The following is a 26206-nucleotide window of genomic DNA, read 5'->3' on the forward strand; positions in this document are numbered from 1 at the left end:
GCGGGTGTTTTAGGCCCAGGTGGAATATTTGCAATATTGCCTTTTCATACAGGGTTGTTGCTGTTTGAGTTCTGAGAGTTAGTGCTGTTTTGGTCTGGGCAGACTTGTTATAGAGCAAGGGTGGCCAACTCCAGTCCTCGAGAACCACAAACAGGCCAGGTTGTTAGGATGTCCACACTGAATATGCATGAGACAGATTTGCATAGAATGGAGGCAGTGCCTGCAAATCTGATTCATATTCATCGTTGATATCCTAAAAACCTAGCCTGTTTTTGGCTCTTGAGGACTGGAGTTGGCCACCCCTGCTATAGAGGTTTTGTGTGACTTTTTGCAGGGTTTTATGTTACTTTACAAAGTGCCTGGTAATGAAGGCACTTCACTGTTACTGAAGTGACAATATAATTTTAATTTATTTCCTGTGGCGAGAAGGAGAAACATTACAGTTCAGCCCAGCCAGATATTTCACAGATTACCTTCAAGTAATGTAGTATGATTTTCTTTAAATTGATAAATTCAGGTATTTGGGGGTTGGTTTTTTTTGGTTTTTTTTTTGCAGTCCCTCTCCAAATATTACAGATAACACATTCATCACATACTGGGACATGATTTCTAAAATATATGAGGGGGAAAGGGGTGAAGGGGTGAGTAAGTGCCAAGGAAAGGGGGACGTGATGGGTGAGAACCAAGGGAGTGATATGCCACTCCTCTTGCTGCTGAGTGCACTCTTGACTTCAAGGAGAGGGATGGGAGAGACCCCCATCCTGCTCCTCTCACTGGGGCCGATGCCATAAATATGCGCAGAACTGGGGCGCTGAACTGTCAGCGCCCACTTAACTCCCCTTGGGGGCGTCATGCAATATTTAAATTAGGGGGTTGCTAACGAGAACCCGATTGGCGTCGGCCGTCTTCCAGTTAGGAAAATCAACGCTGATTTTATTGGCGTTGGTTTTCCTCCTACTTAATATCGCAACGATATTAAGTAGGAGGCAGTACAGAAAAGCAGTTTTTTCTTCTTTTCTGTACTAGTTTTAAGAGCGCTCAGCTATTAATGCCTGCTCCAGGAAGGCGTTAATTTCTGATCGCTAAATGTGCTTCCTAGATGCACATTTTATTTTATTTTATTTTTGCATCAGGAGTGAATGCCTAATAGCCTCATTCACATGCATTTGCATGTGATGAGCACTATTAGATTTACTCTGCGTTAGACGCCGTTGTAGAGGCGCTAATCCCCTTATTGCATACAATCCGAGTCCGTCTGCGGGTTAACAGTGTGCTCGCTGAGCGCACTGTATTGCATCGGCCCCACTGACTTTAAAAAGCCTATATAGCTTTTCCCTTGAAAAGTTTGGGGAGCTCTGTCCTAGAGCAACAGATCCCTGCATACAGCAGGGCAAAACCAGGACTGGATCTGCCAGTTCAGTTTACCTGGGAGGAGGTGGTGACAAAATCTGAAGAGCAAAATGGAAATAAGTTCCGACTTTACTTTAACACGACATATTTTTGGATGGAAAACCTGAGAGATTGCATTTAACAAAATCCCTGGCGATTTCCCCCTTGCACTACCAGGTCTTAGTTTACACCCCCTCTTTTCTTTTCATCTTGTGACATCATCCATGTGCGCCGGGCAGGAGGCGGAGCTGTTTTTCTTCGAGGGAACGAGCCCGGCAAGGAAGGGAAAAATTCTTTCTCGCCTGCAGCCTTCCAGCTGGAGCTCCCTCTCTCCCTCCTCCCCAGCACTGCAAGAGGCAAACAGCTCATCCCCAGCCTCAATTAATTTCTAATCCTAAAAGCAGAGAGGAAAATGCCTGCAGGAGTTTCTGCTCTGGTAGGAGATCTCCCCCGACTTCCTGCACAAACTCTGCTGCAGCTTTCTAACCTGGGACACTGCAGAGTCAGCCCTGACTTTAATAGCACCCCGAGCAGACCTGGAGTGCACAAAAGGCACTTTGGGACCCTCAGGAGTACGAGGAGAGAGAACAATAGTCCTAAAAATGGTTTTGAGGGGTGTTGTTTTTTTTGGGGGGGGGGGGGGGGTTGTGTTTTTTTTTATTAGTAAGCAAAGATAAACCCCACACAAGGCTCAATAATGAATCTAATAAAGCCACCAAGGAGCTGATTTGCAAAGGCTTTTTCCCCAGTGCGCGTCCGTGGGAAAAGGGCATCATGAATCAACCCTAGATTGTACAGATACAATACAAACTTGTCTCCCCTGTATCAATCTTTTTTTTTTTTTTTTTTACCTGCAGAGAAAGTTAATTACAGGAGCTAAAAAATGTTTTCTTTATATGTATTTTTCACAAGAGGACATATGATTTCTGCAAGAGTCATCCTTTTTATGTCCTGGAAAGAGCCTCTGAATAAAGAGGACTAGGCAGAAATAACACAGAATAAATCAGGTGGTTTTTTTCGGGGGCTGGCCCGGCCCCCGCTGTTTTCTCCTGTTACTTTGTGCTTCCATCTCATTCAGAATGGGGACTGGGATATTTATTTATTTATTTAAAACTTTTCTATACCGTCGTATAGTAGAGCACCATCACAACGGTTTACAGTCAGGCACAAATATGTGGTTTCTCAATTATCCATAGGGTGCCATTATTATACGGTTACATGGTTCAATAATGTACTCTAAATGGGGAATGGGTGTGGTTACCATTTATGATTAGCTGTCTTTCTAATTTAATACTTAATTGTGAGAAAATAATAAAAATAAGCAATTCTGCTTTTTTTCTTGTTGACTTCCTGCTTTGTGTATGTGTTGTTATTCCGCTACCTCACTGTGAAATGCTTTTTTGAAGAGCCATGTTTTTAAGCCTTTTTTAAAGAGTTTTAAGTCCTTCATTAGTCTTAATTCCAGTGGTAATGTGTTCCATAATAACGATCCTGCCAAAGATAGTGCTCTCTCTCTAACTTGGGTCAACTTTGCTGTTTTGACTGAGGGTATGGTTAGCAGAGCTTTATTGGCTGACCTGAGATTTCTTTGAGGGACATGTAATCGTAGAGCAGTGTTTAGCCAGTCGGCCTTTTCGTCGTTTATTAGTTTATGCACTGTGCATAGTGTTTTAAATTGCACTCTTTGTTCTATTGGGAGCCAGTGTAAATCTGCAAGTGTTTGGGTGATGTGATCTCTTCTGCCTTTACCAGTAAGTATTCTGGCAGCCGAGTTCTGTAGTATTTGCAGTGGTCTGATAGTGGTGTATGGTAATCCTAGGAAAAGTGTGTTACAGTAGTTCGTGCTGGCAAATATTAATGCTTGTAGTACTGTACAAAAGTGTTCCTGATTTAATAAGGGTTTTAGTCTTCTAAGGACCATTAGTTTGGCGTAGCCTTCTCTTGCTTTTATTGATATGTGTTGCTTAAGGCTCAGTTCAGTGTCTATAATTACTCCTAGGTTTCTAGCTTTATCAGTTAACTCTACTGATTTGTTATTTTTAAGTTGAATGGGATTTTGAATTCTTTCGATGCTTTTTCGTTCAAGATGTATACATTCTGTTTTTTCAGTGTTGATTACTAGTACCATTTGGTTTAATAGTTGTTTAATTATGTCTAGGTATAACATTGCAAAGTTTAGTGTTTTTTCAATTGATTCTTCAACTGGTAGAATTAATTGAATGTCATCAGCATATATGTAGTGTATGATCCCTAGCCCAGCCAGTAGGTGGCAGAGGAGGAGCATGTAAATGTTAAATAGGGTTGCTGAGAGTGCCGAACCCTGGGGGACTCCTGTCTCTAGTGTGATTTTGTCTGATATTGAGTTTTTTATCTGTACCTGATAAGATCTATTGTTAAGGTAGGATGTGAACCATTTAATTGTTTTGTTTTGTAATCCAATTTCTTCCAGTCTTTTCAATAGTATTTCATGGTTTACTGTGTCAAATGCTGCGGACAGATCTAGCAGTATCATGATGTAGTGTTTTCCGCTGTCAAATCTGCGAAGTATGGTATCTTCATCAGCCTTTGCTTACAAATACTTGTCATTTCCCCCCTATTTTATACCCCCTTCTGTTTATTTTAATCCCATCATTGCAGTGACCGTCCTCAGTCAAGGATCTTGCGCTTGGACTCCTTCCAGATGAGCCCTAAATCTGATTTCTAGGTTGTCACCATTGTGTGATGGCTATGACGTCCTCCACCCAGGGTTTGTGAGCTTCCGCCACATCCTCAGCCAACACGGGGAGCAAAAGACCTGAGTTGGCAATCACTCTCGGTCCCTCTGTGTGGCAGTGCACTCAGCTGTGGGCTGGCCTAGAAATGGTCATTAAATGTAGACCTGTGCCCCATTGCTGTTGAGTTCAGGTTGAGCTGGTCTAAGAGCTGATGTGGTGGAACACAAGTGGTAAATTCTCAGGGAAACCAATGCTTCCTACTGTCACTTCTTCCCCTATAAGCTGTATACCACATTGGAACCATGCTCCAGTCTTAGCTGCATTTATTGAACAGAGCAACGGGCAGGGCTAGTGCAAAGGTATTAAGTGAACCTCCAGTCTTGTGCCCTCCCCCTTACACACCTGCCTATCAGTGTATATGGGGGAGGGGTTTAGAATTGAACAATGAGCAGAGAAGCTTCAAACAAGTATAATAAATAATTCTTTAATGACATGGTCCGTGTTTCGCCCTAAGACTGCATTAGGGAGGGACAGCAAAATTGATGAATAGCTGGCGTCATAAATCTAATTAATAGCTTGGCAGAATATAAAGTAGACATGTAGGCCCCATTTTGATTACACTGGGCAACAAATTTTCACAAAAGTCGTGTTACGGAAATGAAATTAGTCAATTCTTATAAATTTCCATGTGCTAAACACAAATGTGACTGTGAAAATGCAAAATTGGCTCTAGTTTTTTTTGTAATATGCAATAATATAATTACATTGTGAACTGTATGCCAATAGTAGGAGACCTACGGTTAATACCGTTTGAAAAATGAAGTAATAGACTATGTCTTAGATTTCTTTGCTTGTCTCTTGTACACCTGTTCGGGAGCATCTCTGCGGAGTGTCCAGCAGTAGTCAGCCGGCATGAATATTTCAAATGCTCACCCTTTCTGACTGGGCTTCATATAGTACACTGCTGACGTCAGCTTACTCAGCAGCAGCATGGCAGTAGAACTGCATTGCATCAGAAAATGATGTAATAAACTCTGGATGATGTGTGCATGATGGTATTATGCAATATGATGCAATATTACATTATTCTAGGCTTATTTACAGTCCTACTGGGTAAATTTACACGACTAAACATAGAAAGTGAACGATATTAAATATCTTCAAAACGAGAGCCAATAAAAACTTTTCATGGTCACATTCGTGTTCAGCACATCAAGATACTACAGAGTAGGACCTTTTTAGGTCAGTAACACTTTCATTGTTGCCCAGTGTTATAGAAGAGAGGGTTTGAGGAAGTATGAAAAACAACAGACCAGTAAGTTTTACCTTGGTGGTGGGGAAATCAATGGAGACTTCTGAAGGAGAGGATATTGAAGAATCTAGAATCCAGACTGGTTTCAGGATCTGAGGCAGCATGGCTGTTACTAGAGGGAGATTGTGTCAAACATATCTGATCAATTTCTTTGACTTACTGACCAAAGAATTAGATAATGTTTGAGCATTAAGGGTCTGATTTAATAAAGCATGCTGACCGTAGCGTGGGTTTTAACCGTGTTTTGGCTTGCATTTTTCCGTGCAAACTTAACCCTGGTATTTAACAGGATTCTTTGCATGGGAAAAAAAATCTGCACTAAAATGTGGGGTAAAACGTGCGCTAGGACTAGGGCATGCCTATGCAAATCCCAGGTTAATGATGGCATTAGGCAGCATTACCCTTCAATGCAGAGAGGAGCACTAAAGCTTGGACTGCTTTGCATGCGTTTTTCTAACATGGGAAATTTAACTCCTGGGTCCAAGGCGGCATAAAACAGAACTTGCAACGTGAAACATAAGTATTTTTGTGCTGATGATGCTGGGTGAAATGTGCAAAAGATTGTTTCCTCATGAGAGCTTGATTTCCAGCCCATATAGTACATAGGATCACGTATCTGCCCAGTGGAAGCCTAGGTAAGAAGGTCTTCACTTTTTTCTGCACTACAGAATTATGCTTTTGCCAGATCCATGGACTATTCCTAAAGGTCAGTTTCCAGGGACTGAAACCATGGCTTTATCAAAACATGCCAAAGACAGAGCCTTTTAGAATAGTCAGATGCAATGAATGCAGAGAAAGTCTAACTGTATGTGAGGAGATGACCATTCTACCCAACACTTGTACTGAGACCACTACACAAACATGCGTTTTTTTCTACCACGTCAGTAGGTTGCTAAAGGAGCCATTAATTTGCCCATAGCACAACTAACATCTGCGTTCAGGTCTCATCTCTCTGGGCACCAAGTTCTACCCTTCTGCTGCCGATACTCTCGCTGCAATGCTGGCAGAAGTAAAACTGCTCACATTGCGTGCTGGAGTCATGAAGATGTCAGCCAGTCCATTGAGAAAGTCAACCAAGGGATATACATTATTTCAAGAGTCTTGCATTACACATGACTTTTTCTGCCTCTGGAAGATGCCAAGCTGCCGAACATTTGTAAAGTAGGAAATGTGTTCTGTGGGCATCCTTGTGTTAATCCTGCTACAGTAGTAATTGGAACACTCTGGGTATCCTAGGACTGAGGCTATTTTTTCACACTTCTTTTTGCACTATTTGGGTTTTTAGTGCAGAATTTCATTTTTACTCACATTTTTAGCACTAGGGACATTGGCATTCCATTAGCTTACTGCATCCCATGTTGGATTTTTTCACTTGCGAGTAAAAGAAAATCCATGTTAAAAAATCAACATGGGTTTTAATTCTGGTTTTATTCCATTGGCCCAGCAAAGCTTTTCACACGATCCTGCATGGGATATTCATAAATAAACTGAGCAGTCTGAGGGCTGGTTCCAAGATGGCAGACTGACTCAGAAACTAGTTGAGTGATTTTGCTTGTTCAAACTACGAGTAAAGTAATCTGCTCAGTGTTTGCTGGTGCTGCTACTTTGGAGAGTGTGAAAGCAGAATAATAAATCTGTTACCTCCCTGTGACTTACAAACACAAGGAAAACTCTCCCCCTGCCCTGCTGAGCCCCAGCGCTGGGAGGTCTCCTGATGGAGGTGCTGAGTGTGGAAGGGTTTGTGTTTCAGGTCCCAGTAACCTTTGAGGGCATCGCCATCTATTTCTCCAAGGAGGAGTGGGAGGATTTAGAGGAAGGGCAGAAGCAGCTTTACAAAGAGGTGATGAAAGAGAATTATCGAATACTGATCTCACTGGGTAAGGGTCTCCAATAATACACTCCTGTGTAAATCCTTAATTAGGTTTGCTGTGTCTTTCTCTGACTGACTTCCTGCTCGCCGCTGTTTCGTCTCTGCATTTTCTCATTGTTCTCCAGTATTTCTTGGAAATCTCTTATTTCCTCTAACACACCTGTCTGTGGACTCTGCAGTTTCATATTTCCTCCCTCTGCCATTGTACGTCTGTACCGTGATGGCTGAGCTCATGAGAAACTCCTTATCTGTTCTCAGTGTTATGCTTCCTTTCCTGTTACAGTACACAGCACCTTCACCAATATGTCTTCTTCAGAAAATAACATTAATATTGCGTGCTAAGTACTGAGGGACTGTGATAAACCTAATGCCATGTTCTTATCCCAGGAACAGGCTCGCTGCCCATCACCCCCGATATTATATCCCACATTGAACGAGGGGAGGAGCTGTGCCTCAGGGATGAGCTGGGATCAGAGGAAAGAGAAACTGGGAGAAGCAGCTGCTCAGGTGAGTGCAGGAATAAGAGGGACCGGGGTAAAACTGCTGAGATGAGGAGAGGAAGGAGCAGCTGGGAACTGCAGAGACCCCTTCACCAGCTCCTCTGGAGAGCTCTTTAATCATTCACTGGGTTTCTCTTTCTAAACTCTGACATCCAAAGCTCTAATACCAGAGCCCCTGGTTTCCTGTAGCAGATTTTTTAAGATTCTGCAACAAGTGAGCAAATGCAGCAGTAATTATATGGCAAATTTACATAATTTTACAGAAAGAAAAACATATCTCACCATGCAAAATAAATAGTTTTTTATTAAAAAACTTTCATGTTGTTATCAAACAATTTTCAAACTATAAGAACATAAAATATGCCATACTGGGTCAGATCAAAGGTCCAGCAAGCCCAGGGTCCTGTTTCCAACAGTGGCTATTCCAAGTCACAAGTACCTGCATGAACTCAAACATTAAATAGATCCCAGGGAACTAAGGCTGGTAACAAGCAGTGGCTATTCTTTACTGATTAACAGCAGTTTATAGACTTCTCCTCCAGAAACTTAACCAAACCTTTTTTAAACCCAGCTACTCTAACTGCCTTAACTACATCCTTTGGCAATAAATTCCAGAGTTTAATTGGGTGTTGAGTGAAAGAGAATTTTCTCTGATTTGTTTTAAATGTGCTACTTGTTAACTTCATGGAGTGCCCCCTAGATTTTCTGTTATCTGAAAGAGTAAATAACCGATTCACATTTACCTACTCAAGTCCTTTCATGATTTTGTAGACCTCTATCATATCCCCCCCAGATATCTCTTCTCCAAGCTAAACAGCCCTAATCTCTTTAGGCTTTCCTCACAGGGGAGGTGTTCTATAACTCTTATCATTTGGTTATCCTTCTTTGCATTTTCTCCAGTGCAACTATATCTTTTTTGAGATGTGAAGAACAGAATAGCACACAATATTCAAAATGCAGTCTCACCATGGAGCAATACATGGAGCATTAATACATCCACTGTTTTATTTGCCATTCCCTTCGTAATAATTCCTAACATTGTGTTTGCTTTTTTAACCGCCACAGTACACTGAGCTGACAGTTTGAATGTAATATCCACAATGATTCCTAGTTCTCTTTCCTGGGTAGTAACTCTTAAGATGGAACCTAACATTGTGTAACTACTGCAAAGGTTATTTTTCCCTATTTGCATCACCTTGAACTTATCCACATTAAATTTAATCTGACATTTGGACACCCAATATTCCAATCTCATAAGGTCCTTCTGCAATTTAGACATTCACTTGTGATTTAATTACTCTGCATAATTTTGTGTCATCTGCAAATTTGATCACCTCACTAGTCGTTCCCCTTTCTAGATCATTTATAAATATATTCAAAAGCTCTGGTCCAAATACAGATCCCTGAGGCACTCCTCTGTTTTCCTTTTCCTAGCGTGTAGCAGATGGACTCTGGACCAATGGGTATAGTGTACTCCTGATAGCAGTTGGAGACGGATCAGATTTCAATCTGATGTCAGCCCTAGTACATATACCCCTGCAGGAAGTGCAGCTCTTCAGTATTTTCCGTCTCCATAGCAGTTAGGGACTCTATGCACGCTAGCACAGCGTTAGAGTGAATTTTACAGAAGAAATCCAAATTAAGAAGAAATCTTACCTCTACAGATGAGCCCCGCTCTCCTGCGTTGACACCCGTTGGGTCCTTCCCCCAGTTGAGATTCCTGAGGTGATTTCCGCGATCCCTCGGAGGTAAGCCTCGGTCCAGCAGCCGACCCTCGGCGGGGACCTAGCCCCCAACATCGGGTGAGGCTGAGAGGCAGCGGGTGCAACCTCGAGCGTGGTGGTGAAGGTATTTTCCCTCTCCCCCCGCAGCCGGAGACCGCCCGGAACGAGACCGGGAAGCACCGAGACAAGGTAAGGTAGAAATCTATTTAAAAGTCTCCGGTCTCTGAAGCTCGAGGAGACGCACAGGTCACCAGCCGGGACCAGTGCCACTGGGTTGATCGGCCCTAGCAGGGCTAGACCCCGGTTAGATCCTAGGGTCCTCCCACGTGGAGACCCTCCGAGGTGGTCGCCATATTGTCTGCATGGTCACCGTCACTATTCTGGCCCTGTTCGCTACCCTGTCCGTTGTCTCGATCCGTGCCCACAGAGGCGAGCCATGCGCATAAATACCTTGTGCACACAAGTACCGGGTGCACAAGCAAAGCGCATAGCCACGCGCTCACAGTGCCGGGCACATAATTTGACCCGTGCGCACAACAGCGCGCACATCTCTCTACACGCGCGCATCAAACCTACGCACGCAACTTCGCACACCGGAGCGCCTAACTGTATTGTACGCGCACAAGCTATGGGACAACCTGAAAATAAGTTCAAAGCTCAGGGCCTTTGCCCGGCAAGCCACATTAGAGCTGCACAGCATGAGGAGGCCACAGGCCTGTATATACAATGCGAAGAGGTCCTAGGGGACCCAACTCATGGCCCTCCCCTGCCGGTACCAGACCCCAGCCTCTCGAACGGTACACCAGAGTTAGCATCACACAGCGGGACCCCCCCTCAAACGGGGTGCCCCAGGGACATGCCGCCCCCTAGTCTAGACCCAGCTTCTATCTCCTGGGTGGAATTCTTCAAAGGTCTGCATACCTTCGTCCACATGCAACCAGTGCCTCCTACAATGCGGTCACAGGTACCACCAGAAGACCTCAACATGCCAGGACCCTCTATGCCCAGGGAAGTGATCCCACCACCCAGAAGCCCCACCTTCGGGGACACGGACATCTCAGATGAGGAGTCAGAACCTCTGGAGGAAGGGGAACTCCCTCCGGGGACAGAACCCCACTGAACCATGAGACGCTTCTTTACCAAGGACGAACTTTTAGACCTGGTCACGCACAGGTTAAAAGAGCTTGACATCCCAGGCACAAGTGCCTCGGGGGAACCTATGACGAACCTACTTTTGGAGGGACTTCTTCAGACCTCCCGCCATTTCCCACTATTACAAGCCATCCAGCAACTAATTGAATGGGATGCTCCAGAAACCACGTTCAAAGGGGGCCGGGCTCTGGCAGCCATGTACCCTCTGGTCCTAGCCACCAAAGATCTCCTGGCATGTCCAAAAGTGGATGCCATGGTCTGCGCAGTCTTGAAGCACACTACTATCCCGGTGGAGGGAGGAGCAGCACTCAAGGATGATCAAGACAGTCGTCTGGAATCTATTCTCAAATAGTCCTTTGACATCTCCGCTATGTCTTTACAGATCGCGGCCTGCTGTGCCGTGGTGACATGCGCCTGCTTAGCACAGACCAGGAACAACACTCCTGGGGAAGCCCTGGAACCAGTTGTATCATTCCTCGCAGACGCCGCTTCGGATCTGGTACACACAGCAGCTAGAGGAGTCTCATCCGCCATGGCAGCCAGGAGACAAATCTGGCTCCGAAATTGGTCAGCCGACGCATCCTCCAAAATGAGACTCATAAGGATACCTTTCAAGGGAACACTCCTGTTTGGAAGCGAATTAGAGAAACTAGCCAACAAGTGGGGCGAATCCCCAATGCCGAGGCTACCGGAGAACAGGAATAAGAGAAACCAGCGATCTTTCCCCGGATCTCCAGGGGCAGAGGATCACAGCACTTCAACCCATTTAGAAGTTCATATCAAGCGACCCGCCCCGCAGGCCGGAGCCAGTCCTTTTGGAACAAGAGAGAATGGCAGTGAAAGCTACACTGACCAGATTACTAGCCTTAGGGGCTATAACACCGGTGCCTCCACAACAAATAAATACTGGCCATTATTCCATCTATTATATCGTTCCCAAGAAGGAAGAAACGTTCAGACCTATCCTGGACCTCAAGGCGGTTCAACCGTCACCTGAAGATTCCTCGCTTCCGCATGGAAATCCTACGCTCGGTAATAAGGGCGATACAACCTGGAGAGTTTCTTACCTCCCTGGATCTGTCGGAAGCCTAACTACACATTCCGATCCATCAAGAGCATCAACGTTTCCTACACTTCTCGATCCTGGACCGTCACTACTAGTTCCGGGCACTACCTTTCGGGTTAGCCACTGCACCCCGGTCGTTCACCAAGATCATAGTAGTGGTGGCAGCAACACTGAGGAAGGAAGGAATCCGAGTGTACCCTTATCTAGACGATTGGCTGATCAGAGCGAAATCCCCAGAAGAAAGCCACCAGGCAACCAACAGAGTCAAAACTCTACTGGAGAGCCTTCCAATCTCTAGAATACGTGGGAGTCCGGTTCGACACCAAACAAGACAAGGTCATCCTGACACCGACAAGGAGATCAAAACCGATGACCCAGTTATGAACCCTGTTGAGCGAACTTGCCCCACAGCATGGGGATACCTACAAGTTCTCGGCCTCGTGGCATCCACACTGGAAGTAGTCCCATGGGCACGAGCTCACATGAGACCCCTACAACGCTCACTACTATCATGATGGAATCCACTGTCCCAGAACTACACCGTAAGGCTTCAGCTCCCGGACAGAGTTCGGGCTCAACTACGATGGTGGCTACAAGAAGCCCACCTGAGCCATGGAACGAGACTATCCTCCCCAACCTGGATCCTACTCATCATGGATGCCAGCCTACGAGGATGGGGAGTACACTGCCAGGAGCTAACCCCTCAAGGACAATGGAACGAAGAAGAGTCGGGATGGAACATCAATCGCCTAGAAGCCCGGGCAGTCAGAGTAGCCTGCCTAAGGTTCAGTCACAGACTCCGAGGAAAAGCAGTCAGAGTAATGTCAGACAACGCCACAGCAGTGGCCTACATCAACCGTCAGGGAGGAACCAGAAGCCAACAGGTGTCTCTGTAAATAGACCTCCTAATGTCATGGACGGAAGTGAATCTTCAAGAGATCTCGGCCATCCACATTGCTGGGAAAGACAATGTCGCGGCGGACTACCTCAGCAGAAAAAGTCTAGACCCAGAAGAATGTAAACTGTCAACCACAGCATTCCAGTTGATAGTGAACCGATGAGGAACACAAACCATGGAACTCCTGGCAAACCAGTCCAACGCCCAAGTACCCAGTTTCTTCAGCCGCAGGTGGGAACCCCGTCCCAGGGAATCGATGCCCTGGTACAGACCTGGCCACAGGAGGCTCTGTTATACGCCTTCCTGCTGTGGCCCCTATTGGGCGCAATCATCCACAATTAGAACACCACAGGGGACCAGTCCTTCTAGTGGCCCCGGACTGCCTAGAAGACCGTGGTACGTAGACATGCGAAGACTGCTGACAGGGAACCCCCTGCCACTACCTCCACACAGAGATCTGCTCCAACAAGGACCGATCCTCCACGAGGATCCAGCTCAATTCTCTCTTATGGTCTGGCCATTGAGAGGACTTACCTAAGGAGGAGAGAATACTCAGGGGCAGTAATTGACACCCTGAAAGGTTTTAATGATCCAAAGACAACGACAAACCTTTTCCGTAGGAAAAAAATCAGCAGAACCAGGGGTCACGATTTGAAGCTCCAGGGAGGAAGATTCAGAACCAATGTTAGGAAGTATTTCTTCACGGAGAGGGTGGTGGATGCCTGGAATGCCCTTCCGGAGGATGTGGTGAAGACCAGAACTGTGAAGGACTTCAAAGGGGCGTGGGATAAACACTGTGGATCCATAAAGTCAAGAGGCCGCCAATGAAGAGTGGGTGACTCGCCAGAATTATGGCTACTGCCTGGAGACAATACCCTTATTCAATAAACGTACACATGCTTACTGTGACTCCAACATCGTTCTAGCTTCAACAGCAAGAGGAAATGTGGAATAAAGGATCTGCACTCACAAAGTGGGGAGTAGCTGGCTTGTTACGGCGGTTACTACCCCAAATCAAATAAGCCTGTTACTTCAATTTCTATGCATATACAGCATAGTTCTCTGCTTCAACGGCAGGGGAGAAGAAAAAACTGATACTACACACATCCAGCAGAGCTCTCTGCTTCAACGGCAGGGGAGAAGAAAAAAGGGTTCGCATTCACAAAGCGGGGAGTAGCTGGCTTGTTACTGCGGTTACTACCCCAAATCAAATAAGCCTGTTACTTCACTTTCGATGCATATCCAGCATGGCTCTCTGCTTCAACAGCATGGGAGAAGAATAAACTGATACTTCAAGCATATCCAGCATAGCTCCCTGCTTCAACGGCAGGGGAGAAGAAAAACAACCAATAAGGGCTGTATAACATAGTCTGAGTAAAACAAATATGCATGGGTGTAGCTTGCTTATTGCGGCGGTTACTACCCCTACTACCCCTAACTTATCAAGCTAGATATTTCACTTGGATGCAGCTCCATCACTGCTTTCTACATTAATGGTGGGGGTGGAAGGGAAATAGAACCAAGAGCTAAGAGAAACAGATAAGTATGAGAGAAAAAAGTGTGTGAAGCTTGCTGGGCAGACTGGATGGGCCGTTTGGTCTTCTTCTGCCGTCATTTCTATGTTTCTATGTTTCTATGTTACTCCGAGCACACAAGTTCTCCACATCCCTAACATACATAAGGATTTGGAGAGTATTCGAAGCCTGGTGCGAGGACCACAATGTCATACCACACTCAGTCAAAATTCCTGCGATTTTGGAATTCCTATAGAATGGCCTACAGAAGGGATTGTCCCTCAACTCCATCAAGGTACAGGTGGCCGCTTTGTCATGCTACGGATCCAAGAGCGAGAGCGGCAGCATAGCCTCTCACCCGGATGTCTCCCGCTTCCTGAAAGGAGTCAAGCACATTCGACCACCCCTAAAGTGGCCGGTGCCTCTTTGGAACCTCAACCTGGTCCTAGATTTCCTAGCAGGAACCGCCTTCAGACCTCTTCATGGCTTGTCTCTCCGACTATTAACATTGAAGACAGCCTTCCTACTGGCAGTCTGTTCAGCTCATCATATATCTGCACTACAAGCACTGTCCTGCCGGGAGCTGTTCTCAGACTCACCCCGGGAACCATCCAGTTACACACAGTTCTGTTGTTCCTCCCCAAAGTGGTGTCTCACTTCCATCTCAACCAAACCTTCTCACTACCATCGCCAGAGGAGCATAAGAATTCGGAAGAGGCTTGAAGTCTACGCCATCTCAACATCGGCAGGCTCCTAGTCCGATTCCTGGAAAGGTCGGAATCCGTACGAAAGATGGACCATCTATTCGTCCTTCACAGCGGGCGTAAGTCCTGGGGCTTCGTAAAAGGGGCGGGGAGGGAGCATGTCCAGGGGCGTGTCCAGGGTCAGGGGGCGGTTCGGGGTGGGACCAGGGGCGTGGCACCGGCCCGGGGGCATGGTCGAGGCCTCCGGACCTGCCTCCAGGTCGGGTGATGGCGCGCCAGCAGCCCGCTGGCGTGCGCAGATTTACGCCTGCTTTCAGCAGGCGTAAATCTGCCAACAAAGGTAGGGGGGGTTATATAGGGCCGGGGGGGTGGGTTAGGTAGGGGAAGGGAGGGAACAGTGCAGGGGGGTGGAAAGAAAGTTCCTCTGAGGCCGCTCCGATTTCAGAGCAACCTTGGAGGGAACAGGCAGCGCGCGCCAGGCTCGGAGCGTGCCAGTTGCACAAATGTGCACCCCCTTGCGCGCGCCGACCCCAGATTTTATAAGATACATGTGGCTACACGCATATCTTATAAAATCCAGCGTACTTTTGTTCATGCCTGGTGCGCAAACAAAATTACGCACTCGCGCAAATTTATAAAATCTACCCGAATAGCTACACCTTCTATGGTGGCGCTATTGGGTGCGAAACTGGCAGCGCAGGACCGCCCCCCGTTTCGGCCCCCCGCCCCTTATTACCTAAAGTATCGCAGGTCTGCGATATTTTAGAAAATGAGGCCCTTAATGACAAAAAATAATAACAAAAGATGTTATTAAAACATGGTCTAATATATCTTTGTGTGATTCCATATATGCCCACATATAAATTCATATATTAAAAACTATATATAAATTAATTGGTGCAGTCTATTAGTTAATAGGAACTTCTAGTAAAAAAACTTTAAAATACCTATTACATCTAATGCCGGTGGTTTGTCTCCATACAGCTAGCACACAGTATTGAGGCAGGACATCAATTTGAGGAATATAGATTTTGTGCTATCAAGAAACTAAATAAAAATTGGAGAGGAGGGAATTTTGACCAGAATCTTCTGAGAATAGAACAAAAATGTATTTTTGATTTTAATACAATGTCACCAAATGGTCTTAATAACGAGATAGATTTTTCTGTTTTTCTATGATTCTTTACATTTTAATGTTTTTGTTAATTTTACTTTTTTGTGATACATTATTTATTATCCAAATGGTAACATTGCTTTTCAAGTTATTTTACATTCTAATGATCTGTCCATTTTAATCTCTTTTTATGATTCTTTATTTATCATCTGAATGATAATTGTTTTTTAAGTTAATGAATCTTCTCTGATTTTTGAGTGCACATTTTTTTATTATTAGTACTTTTGGACTCACTGTAATTAAGTGTTTTTGCCATTTACTATAGATGTCTGGAATTTTAATTTTTTATTATGTATTTGTTATAGAAATGCATCTGTTTTTGGAATAATGTTTTGTTTGTGTTTTTTTTTATATATGATCACATTTATTTATTTATTTTTTATTGGTGCTATCATTTTTTCTCTTATGCGGGTTTTTTCTTAATCATGTATGGTGGTAGTTCTCCTGAATCTGTCAGTCTCTATCAGCTGTTTTTGTTTTTTTTTTAAATGGCGCGAAAAGGAAGTATTAAGAAGACGAAACTACGCGCAGTCCGGCATTTCCGGTTGAAACGCTGACCCTCTGAAGGCTGTTTTGACATTTAGGAGCACGACTAAATGTGGCGGCTCTAGACAAAAAAAAAGAGGAGGGGGTATCTTCTTAGCTGCAAAAAAATCCTTAAGGTTCACACACCACCACATCAGTACAGCTACCAAACTAGAACTAGGATTGTTCAAATCAGAACATCTCCAAATCCTTCTAGTCTATGCCCCTCCAGGATTACTAGAGTCAGATGCCTCACCTATTATCGAAACCATAACTCTACATCTCAATCTTGACTCCCCTGCTATAATCCTGGGCGACTTCAACTTACATGTTGACAAAGTCCCCCTTTCAACAAACTGTGAAGCTTTCCTCACCGCAATGTCAGCGATGGGTTTCAAACAACAAATCAACAAACCCACCCACAAAGCAGGCCACACGCTCGATCTCTTCTTTACAAACTCTGGTATTTCCCTTACAAAACAACCAAATTGCAAAAAAGTCCCATGGTCTGACCATTCGCTAATCTCCACCAGCTTTTCTTTACCAAGATCAGACTCCAATCTTAACTCAAGACCCTCTTTCCTATACAGAAAACCTTGCACCTCGGAACACCTCAGCAACCTCCTAACCTCAGATCTACCACTCATCGATGTCTCTACGCCCAACTCTGCCCTTCAATCCTGGTCCAAAATAACAAAATCTATAGCAAACACTCTCTGCCCACTGACAACCAAAATAAGGTCGTCTAATGCATCCAAAAGACAACCCTGGTTTAATGATGAACTGCGAAAGCTCAAACAACTACTTCGGCAGAAAGAAAGAAAATGGCGCAAAGCCCCTTCACCGGCCTCACTATCTGACTACAAACGCTCACTCCATCTATACAAAAGTAGCACGCTGAAAACCAAAAGAGACTATTATGCCAGGAAGGTTCATCATCTCATCTTTGACTCAAAAGCTTTATTCGCCTTCGTTTCCAGCCTCACTAAACCTGTCATTCCAGATATCCCACCCGAGTTAGCCCAGACTAAGGCAGATGAACTGGCTCTTCATTTCAACAAAAAAATATCTGATCTCCTTAATCAGCTGATTACAAACACTACTGCTCCAGACAACTCATATCTCCCCCAAAACAAAGACATACAGCTAAACGCCTTCGAACCCATTACAATCACAGAGATACATTCGGTGTTAAAGAGAATGAAACCGTCATCACACCCATTTGATCAAATCCCTTCTAAAATGCTTCTTCTCATCCCTGACACTATAGCAAAAACCCTGGCAGAAATCATAAACTGCTCACTATCACACGGTATCTACCCAGATGACCTAAAAACTGCCTCAATCAAGCCTCTGCTAAAAAAACCAAATCTAAACGCATGTGATCCCAACAACTTCCGCCCTATTTCCAACCTCCCATTCATAGCTAAAATCATGGAAAAATTGGTAAACACCCAACTATCCAACTACCTAGAGGACCACAGTATTCTGTCCCCAAACCAATATGGTTTTCGCAAAGCCGCAAGCACCGAAACACTACTACTCTCTCTCACGGACTACCTCATTTCTGGAATTGATAAAGGCCAAACATTTTTACTAATCCTCCTAGACTTCTCGGCGGCCTTCGACACCGTCAATCACGCCCTCCTTCTAAAACAACTGGCAAACATTGGATTGACAGGTGCTACACTAAACTGGTTCAAAACATTCCTAGAAAACAGAGGATATAGAGTCAAAATCCACAATAAAGAATCCCAATACCACCCTTCTAACAGAGGAGTGCCGCAAGGTTCATCACTTTCACCCACGCTCTTTAATGTCTACCTGTTACCACTATGTCAACTTCTTACAAAATTAAGCCTGAAACACTTCCTGTTCGCAGACGATGTACAGATCGTGATTCCCATAAAAGAAACAATCTTAAAAACAATGGAATTCTGGGACAGTTGCTTATTAGAAATTAAACTTCTCCTCACCAGCCTAAACCTCGTACTCAATGCTTCGAAAACGGAATTCCTGCTCATATCACCGGAAAACAATAACTCACTTCCAAAACCACCCACACTCCTTCAAACAACCCACGTAAGAGATCTAGGAGCTATCTTAGACAATCGTCTCAACCTCAAAACATTCATTAACCAAACCACCAAAGATTGCTTCTACAAATTACATATTCTGAAAAGAATTAAACCACTTTTCCACGCTCAAGACTTTAGAACAATCTTGCAAGCAATAATCTTTTCTAAACTAGATTATTGCAACTCATTACTACTAGGCCTCCCAGCTTCTTATACCAAACCCCTTCAAATGGTTCAGAACTCTGCAGCCAGAGTGCTTACAAATTCCAGGAAAATTGACCACATCTCCCCCATCCTCAAAAACCTCCATTGGTTACCTATCCACTATAGAATCATGTACAAATCCATCAACATCATATACAAGACCATTAACCAACACACACAACTCGATCTACAAATACCACTTAAAAAATACACTTCCGCCAGACCCATCAGGGAATACTACAAAGAGTCACTCCAAATTCCAAATGCCAAAACCTTCCAACATAAATCCTTGAGTCTCAGAGCCTTCTCTTCAGCAGGTCCATCTCTTTGGAACTCTATCCCACCGGATTTGAGACAGGAACCATGCTCTCTAACATTTAGAAAAAAGACTAAAAACTTGGCTTTTCAAAAAAGCATTTCCAAGCCTTGAATAAAACCTCCACTCTTCAACACAAACTCGCATGCAATAACTGGATCTAAATAAGAATCCAACTACCATAAACTTACGCACATCATTACCTGCGGAGTTTTATCATATTATTATCATTCACTACTGTGTCATATTTATTCTCTTGGTTACTTATTTTACCGTTTCATATTTATGTACTGTCCCATTTATTCACATAGGCTTATTTATTCACTCCGCTATACTACTACACTAATTGGCTGAAATGTAAATATTGCATTGTTCAATCTCTCCCCTCTTCCAGCTCCAAGTTAATTTTCCCTGTTTTATTGTTTTATTGTAACTTTCTCACCCTTCAATTGATTCTCTGTATTTAAAGTTCACAGTTCTATTGGGAATATTGTTATCACGTTACCTTATGCTTTTCACACATTGTTAATTGTAAACCGGGTTGATGTGATGCCAGTCATGAAACTCGGTATAACAAAAAACAATAAATAAATAAATAAATAAATAAATGTTCGGCTGACACGGAGCTGTCAGCCAATGAGAAGTGAATGCGCTGATATTAAAATTGTGGTTGTGGCGGTGAGTTTTTGAAATTCAATATGTTTGGGTTTTTTTAAATCCAGCCGATGAGCAGTGACAGCGCCGATAATGTTGCACAGTGCAGCTGACAATAAAACTGTGGGAGTTTTTTAAATTGAACATGATAGTTTTTTTATTTTTAAATTTAACATGATGGTGCTTTTAAAATTTACATGTTGTGTTTTTATTTGGTCATGGCTTGGCTTAATTATATGGAAGTATTGTTTGAGAGCCCTTTAAACCATTGATTTTTGTTGCACTATTGGCTTGGCTGAATTACATGGAGAGCTTTTTAAGGAGCTGTTTATATTTCATATTTTATTTACAATTCCTATTGTTTTTTGGCGCCTGAAGGCACATTAGTTCGTTTTAATTTAATTTTGTCAGCAGCTGTATGGTTTTTAAATATATAGTCAATCGGGGATATTTTGGGTTAACAAGTGCTTTGGCAACATATGAGATTTATTCTAGGCAGACACCAATTTGATATTTTATTTCAAAATGATGTGCTACATTGTTTCGCAAAGGTGTATCACAAAGTGGTCTCATTTTGAATTGCTCAAATTTTGTTTGGTTCATTTTTAGCACACTGAGAGAGGTTGATCTGCTTTATGGAGACAAACCACTGGCATTAGATGTAATAGGTATTTTAAAGTTTTTTACTAGAAGTTCCTATTAACTAATAGACTGCACCGATTAATTTATATATAATTTTTAATATATGAATTTATATGTGGGCACATAAGGAATCACACATAAAGATATATTAGACCATGTTTTAATAACATCTTTTGTTATTAAGTATTTTTTGTCATTGTGTTGTCACTTTTTATTTTGCTTTTGAGTATTTGATTCCTCTTTATTTTATATTATTTTATATGATTTCATTATGTATGTATGGTGTATATGTTTTTATTTGTATTTATATGTTTTTATATCTGTTTTGTTTTGTTAGCCCCTGAAGCAGCTCAAAGAGCAAAACTTGGCCTGAGTCGAGCTTTTTATCATGTTCTGTGCTGAATAAAGAACTCCTGGTGTTTACTGATCCTCATTTCTTTGGTCACTACTTAAAAATCTATGTGACTCCCTGAGCCAGGTTTGCTGTTTTCTGGCCTTGGTAAAAAATCCTCTCTTTGTTTGGGAAACGGTGAAAAAACGCTGTTATATTGCAGGGTTTAATCCCTACTTTAGGTCTCAGGGCCCGGTGCGCTCTTTCTAATTCCCCCTCAACCATCGATGATTGTGTTTCCAAGTCTTGATTCCAGCTCAGAAAAAAAGCAGACATTTTTAACTACTGCATGGTAATCTTTGTAATGCTCGGTCTCCGGAATGCTGTGAAACCGTAGATTGCAGCGGTGATTCCCGGTTCTCCAACTCCTCAGTTTTTGGCTCGGAGTTCAACATTTTCAAGAGAGAGGTGGCCGCATTGCGATTCGAATTTCCCCACTTTCTCATATTATGCATCCAAACGCTGATCGCGGTCATCCATGCGGCGCTCGATCTCGGACATTTCCTCCTCCATTTCAGATATCGAGCCCATCATCGGGTCCTGCTTAGTTTCACGCTTGTCCTTGCACAAGTCGCAGAACCATTGCCTGAATTCTGCGCGGGTCGGGAGATCTGGCGGATGTCCCTCTAACTCGCCACCCACTGAGACCACCTCCGAAGCCAAATCACTCTGCTCCGAGGCTTCTTCCAACGCTCCAGGCCCCCGAATTTTCAGAGGACATTTTCACGTAGGAAAATTGTTTAAAGTCGGGTCCTTTCTTCGTAGCGACCATCGGGGAGAATTAGAAGCAAATCTAGTCGCACTAGGAGGCAAAAACGAAAGGGATGTGCAGCAATTTCAATAAAAGTAGGTCGGGGGAAGAGCAGAGCTGGAATTCAAGTGGCCATCTTTCTCAGTGGCTTTGCCCCCCCCCCCCCCCCCATGTCACTTTTGTTTTTAATTGAAATAGTGCAACCATCTTTCTAATATTTTCGTGAGAAAGTCCTTGTTGTTTTTCCAAATATATGAGCTTCTGTGTACTGAAAGTGCCTTCAGCATTAGCAGTTTATCATGCTATTAATTACACAGAAAAATATGTTGACATATATTGGGCACATAGTACCAGCCACAAAAAGGGGTTAAATTAGCACAAGTTTGAAACTCGTCAGCAGTACTGACAATTGTTAAAGTTTCTATGAATTGAAGTTAGTCCCCTCACTGCCAGCTGCAGACTTCCAAAACACATCCAGGTCTTTGTAGCTGGTGTCTGGGTGGCACGGGAAGATACAAGGACCTTTGTGTAAAGATGGAATCCTTTTAAAGGAACATCACTCATACTAACAAAAGAATAGATGCCTATAGTCTTTTTCAATTTCTTTATTGAGGTGGAGACATGAAAGATAGCCCGACTCTGGCCGAGTTTCGCCGCTTATGATGGCTGCCTCAGGGGCTAATGTATTTTTGTCTTGAGTTCCCAATTTAATTCAGACAACATGTGTGTGAATAGATTATACTAACATCTGTATAATCCACAACAGTATACAATCTTGTACCACGTTCAGGAACCGGGTCTCCACTCAAAAAGTCAAACATGAGTGGAGACCCGGTTCCTGAACGCGGTACAAGATTGTATACTGTTGTGGATTATACAGATGTTAGTATAATCTATTTACACACATGTTGTCTGAATTAAATTGGGAACTCAAGACAAAAATACATAAGCCCCTGAGGCAGCCGTCATAAGCGGCGAAACTCGGCCAGAGTTGGGCTATCTTTCATGTCTCCACCTCAATAAAGAAAGTGAAAAAGACTATAGGCATCTATTCTTTTGTTATTCCTCACGGCTTTCATAGATCGCCTTCCTTTGTGCTTTTTGGGTACATCACTCATATTATCCAGGAATAACATCAAAACCATCTTTGGCTTGATTTCAGAAATCTTTGAGAGATCAAACATGCTGACTGCTTTCTCTGTCCTCTCCATCTCCACCCCTTTTCCTCCTGCTCCTTTCAGGACAGAAGGAGTGTGGGAAGGGAGGGAGGGATAACTGAAGGGGAGAAGGGCTGCAGTAGGGAGCAGAGGGCCTTTTCTCTCTGCTGTATCTAAGAACATAAGAACATAAGAAATTGCCATGCTGGGTCAGACCAAGGGTCCATCAAGCCCAGCATCCTGTTTCCAACAGAGGCCAAACCAGGCCACAAGAACCTGGCAATTACCCAAACACCTAGAAGATCCCATGCTACTGATGCAATTAATTATACATTAACCAACCTCTTCCCTTCAGTAATAATACATTAACACACACCAATCCAAGGGAACACTTGTGCTCTGGTGTTGCTTATGTACGGTGGCTTTATTCAAGGACCTCCCAATGATGGGTGCCCTTATCTTTCGCCCCGTCTATTATTCTTTATTATCTCAATTTTTTGAAAACCATTTTTCTTAATTCTCTGCTCCTGCAGTAATTTTCTTAAAAACCCCTATGCTTCCCGTTTTTTGAGGCGACCCGCTGCTGATGTGTATATACTTATCACAGCTTCCGCCTGAAATCCTTCTCACGGGTTCGCGTCTCTTAGCCCGACATGGGCCATGTTTCGGCACCTCCGTGCCTGCTTCAGGGGCTACGGGAGGGGTGTGCCGTGTCCTGGCTAGGTACACGGTAGCTGTTACGGCTTCAAATCTAAAGTTAACATCAATAGCCTTTGTTAGATTGTCTCATCTACAAAAGATCCTTTTCTGTATACCATTAGCACCGTTTAACACTTACTGTTACAGTGATCGTATTTCTGCGTGGACAGCGCCTATCTTCCATGTCTAGGGCGCGTTCGCCTATTCTAAACGTTTTATACTTACCGCGGGTCACCACCCCATCCTCACTCCAGATCGAGACTACACTCAGTGTTTGCAATTAAACTAATTACCAATTACGGGGCCCTCCTCTAGGGAGCTGTGTGTTTGATTTTTTTTTTTTTTTTTTTTTTTTTTTTTTTAGAAAAAGGGCGTGATCATGCTAATTGTGGTCCCACCCTGTTACTAACAATGTCTTTCAAAAACGCCTACGCGGACGTCATGGGAGACTGACCACTCCCATGTCCGCTCTTTTTTTCTTTTTGTCTCTCTCTCCAATTATGCTGGGGAGATCCCGTTTATTTTAATGCCTGTGTGCTTGTAGTGTAAACTTGGGTGTACACAACTCACTGCCCTGGGGAGACTCTCTTATGATTCTAAACCCGTAGCGGTGGCTCCTCTTTCATCTCCATATGGCTGCTATCCTCACTGGGTCCCCGCATGCTGCATAATAGCCGACATCATATGTAATTATTAAATAAAACTAGACCTCTCTATAATGGTATTGCTCGTGTGTATGCTTGTGTGATTGTATTTCTTCATTAGCATCCAATCCTGTGTGTATGTTTGAGGAAACTCTCCTCTCTATTGACGCTGTGTTCTATGCTTCTGTTCACTGTAGTGAAAAGTTGTACTTTAGGTGAACACTGTCCAATCTATCTCACGATTGAGACCATTGGGGGTGGTGGTATTCCAGGTGTAGATAAATCTCTGCTCCATTTGTACTAGTTTTAAGTTCAAATCACCTCCTCTTGGGTGGGGCTGTACCTGGTAAATAACTGCTACTTGGAACTCTTCTGGGGAGTGACCTACTTCTACCCAATGGTCAGTGAGAGGTGCACCTTCAACTTGATGTCTGAGGCGGCTGACATGCTCTTGAATCCTATTCTTCAATTTCCTCATGGTCTTCCCTATATAAATTTTGGGACAGGGACACCACAGCGCGTAAACAACTCTTGTTGAGTCACAATCATATGCTTGCTGGAAACGATAAGGTTTTCGTCCTGGTATATTGAGAGATGTGCCAACATACACAAAGTTGCACGCACTGCATTTTCCACATTTTTTATGGTTACCTTGTTGATCAGGATATTCCAGTCCGGGAAGTGACAGGTTCGAGTGGACTATGTGATCCTTGAAGTTTCTGGCCTTCGTAAGGGCGAACATGGGTTTCTCCTGAAATTCAGGGTGGATCTGTAAAATAGCCCAATGTCTTAAGATGCTCTTTTTTATCAACTGTGTTTGGGGTGTGTATGGTAACACACACACCATCCTTTCATTCCTTTGTGGAGTTTTAGGTTCCAGGAGTAGATCTCTGTTGGCCCATCTGGCCCTTTTATAAGCTCTCTTAACTACCACTGGGGGATATCCTCGTTGTAGGAACCTGTTGGTCATTTCTTTTGACTGGATCTTGTATTCCGTTGTAGTGGAGCATAGCCTTCTCAGACGTAAAAACTGTCCGACCGGTAAATTATCCTTGAGATGATTAGGGTGAAAAGATGAATAATGAAGTAATGTGTTGCGATCAGTGGGTTTCCGAAAGATAGTGAAGTGAAATCCTGAATCTGTCAGTGAAATCTGAATGTCCAAAAAAGAAATGGTTTTGTGGTGATATTGACTGGTAAACCGCAGATGTGGATTACAGCCATTTAACCACTGTATGAATTCATTCAGTTTTTCTTCGCTTCCTTTCCAGATGAAGAAAATGTCATCTATAAACCTCTTCCATTTCTCTACATAGATGTAATATGGGCTTGTATAAACCCACGTTTGTTCGAATACTGACATATATAGGTTGGCCAGGTCTGGTGCCATAGTGGCACCCATTGCTGTGCCTTTAATTTGTTTATAAAAAGTCCCAGCGAACATAAAGTAGTTTTCCTGTAGTGCTATACTGGCCAACTCAACTATGAAAGCATTCGGGATTCTATGAGGAATTTGTGCTGTGGTGAGTGTATGCTTGATGACCTCAATAGCTTCACCCTGTGGGATTGAGGTATATAATGCTGTAACATCAACGGTGACCAGTATGGTGGATGTTGGATCTGGATGAGTGTCTTGTAACATTGTCATAAGATGTGCCGAGTCTCGGATGTATGATGCTATTTTAGGTACAAACTGACGTAATGACCGGTCCACAAATTGTGAAAGTGGTTCCAAAAGTGATCCCTTGGAGGACACAATAGGTCTTCCAGGTGGTTGTTGTAGGGATTTATGGATCTTAGGTACTGTATAGAAAACTGGGCACACCGGAAATTTCACTGTGAGGAACCGCGCTTCTTTTTCTGAAATCCAATTGGCTTTGTGAGCTTCATCTATTCTGGCATCTATTCTTCTTTTAATGACCACGGTCGGGTCTTCATTTAACCTTTGATAGTACTCACAGTCGTTCAATTGGCGTTCCACCTCTCTGATGTATGCTGATTTATCAAACACACAGCTCCCTAGAGGAGGGCCCCGTAATTGGTAATTAGTTTAATTGCAAACACTGAGTGTAGTCTCGATCTGGAGTGAGGATGGGGTGGTGACCCGCGGTAAGTATAAAACGTTTAG

At 43.6% G+C, this 26206-nt stretch overlaps 2 protein-coding genes across 2 annotated transcripts in view; both read left to right on the plus strand.

Moving 5' to 3' along the window:
- LOC115085947 (oocyte zinc finger protein XlCOF6-like) overlaps nucleotides 1–26206 on the plus strand; it is a 1095473-nt gene that overhangs the window by 201787 nt on the left and 867480 nt on the right. The gene's annotated exons all lie outside the window — the stretch shown is intronic.
- The window catches only part of LOC115085974 (protein ZNF783-like), a 28313-nt gene continuing 3768 nt past the window's right edge, over nucleotides 1662–26206 (plus strand). Inside the window, exons 1-3 of the mRNA XM_029592559.1 lie at nucleotides 1662–1825; nucleotides 7166–7292; nucleotides 7673–7792. Coding sequence (XP_029448419.1) covers nucleotides 1802–1825; nucleotides 7166–7292; nucleotides 7673–7792 — 271 coding nt within the window. The 5' untranslated portion in view covers nucleotides 1662–1801. The remainder of the gene's footprint in view (nucleotides 1826–7165; nucleotides 7293–7672; nucleotides 7793–26206) is intronic.

This window comes from Rhinatrema bivittatum, chromosome 2, assembly GCF_901001135.1.
Source record: "Rhinatrema bivittatum chromosome 2, aRhiBiv1.1, whole genome shotgun sequence".
NCBI classification, from domain to species: domain Eukaryota; kingdom Metazoa; phylum Chordata; class Amphibia; order Gymnophiona; family Rhinatrematidae; genus Rhinatrema; species Rhinatrema bivittatum.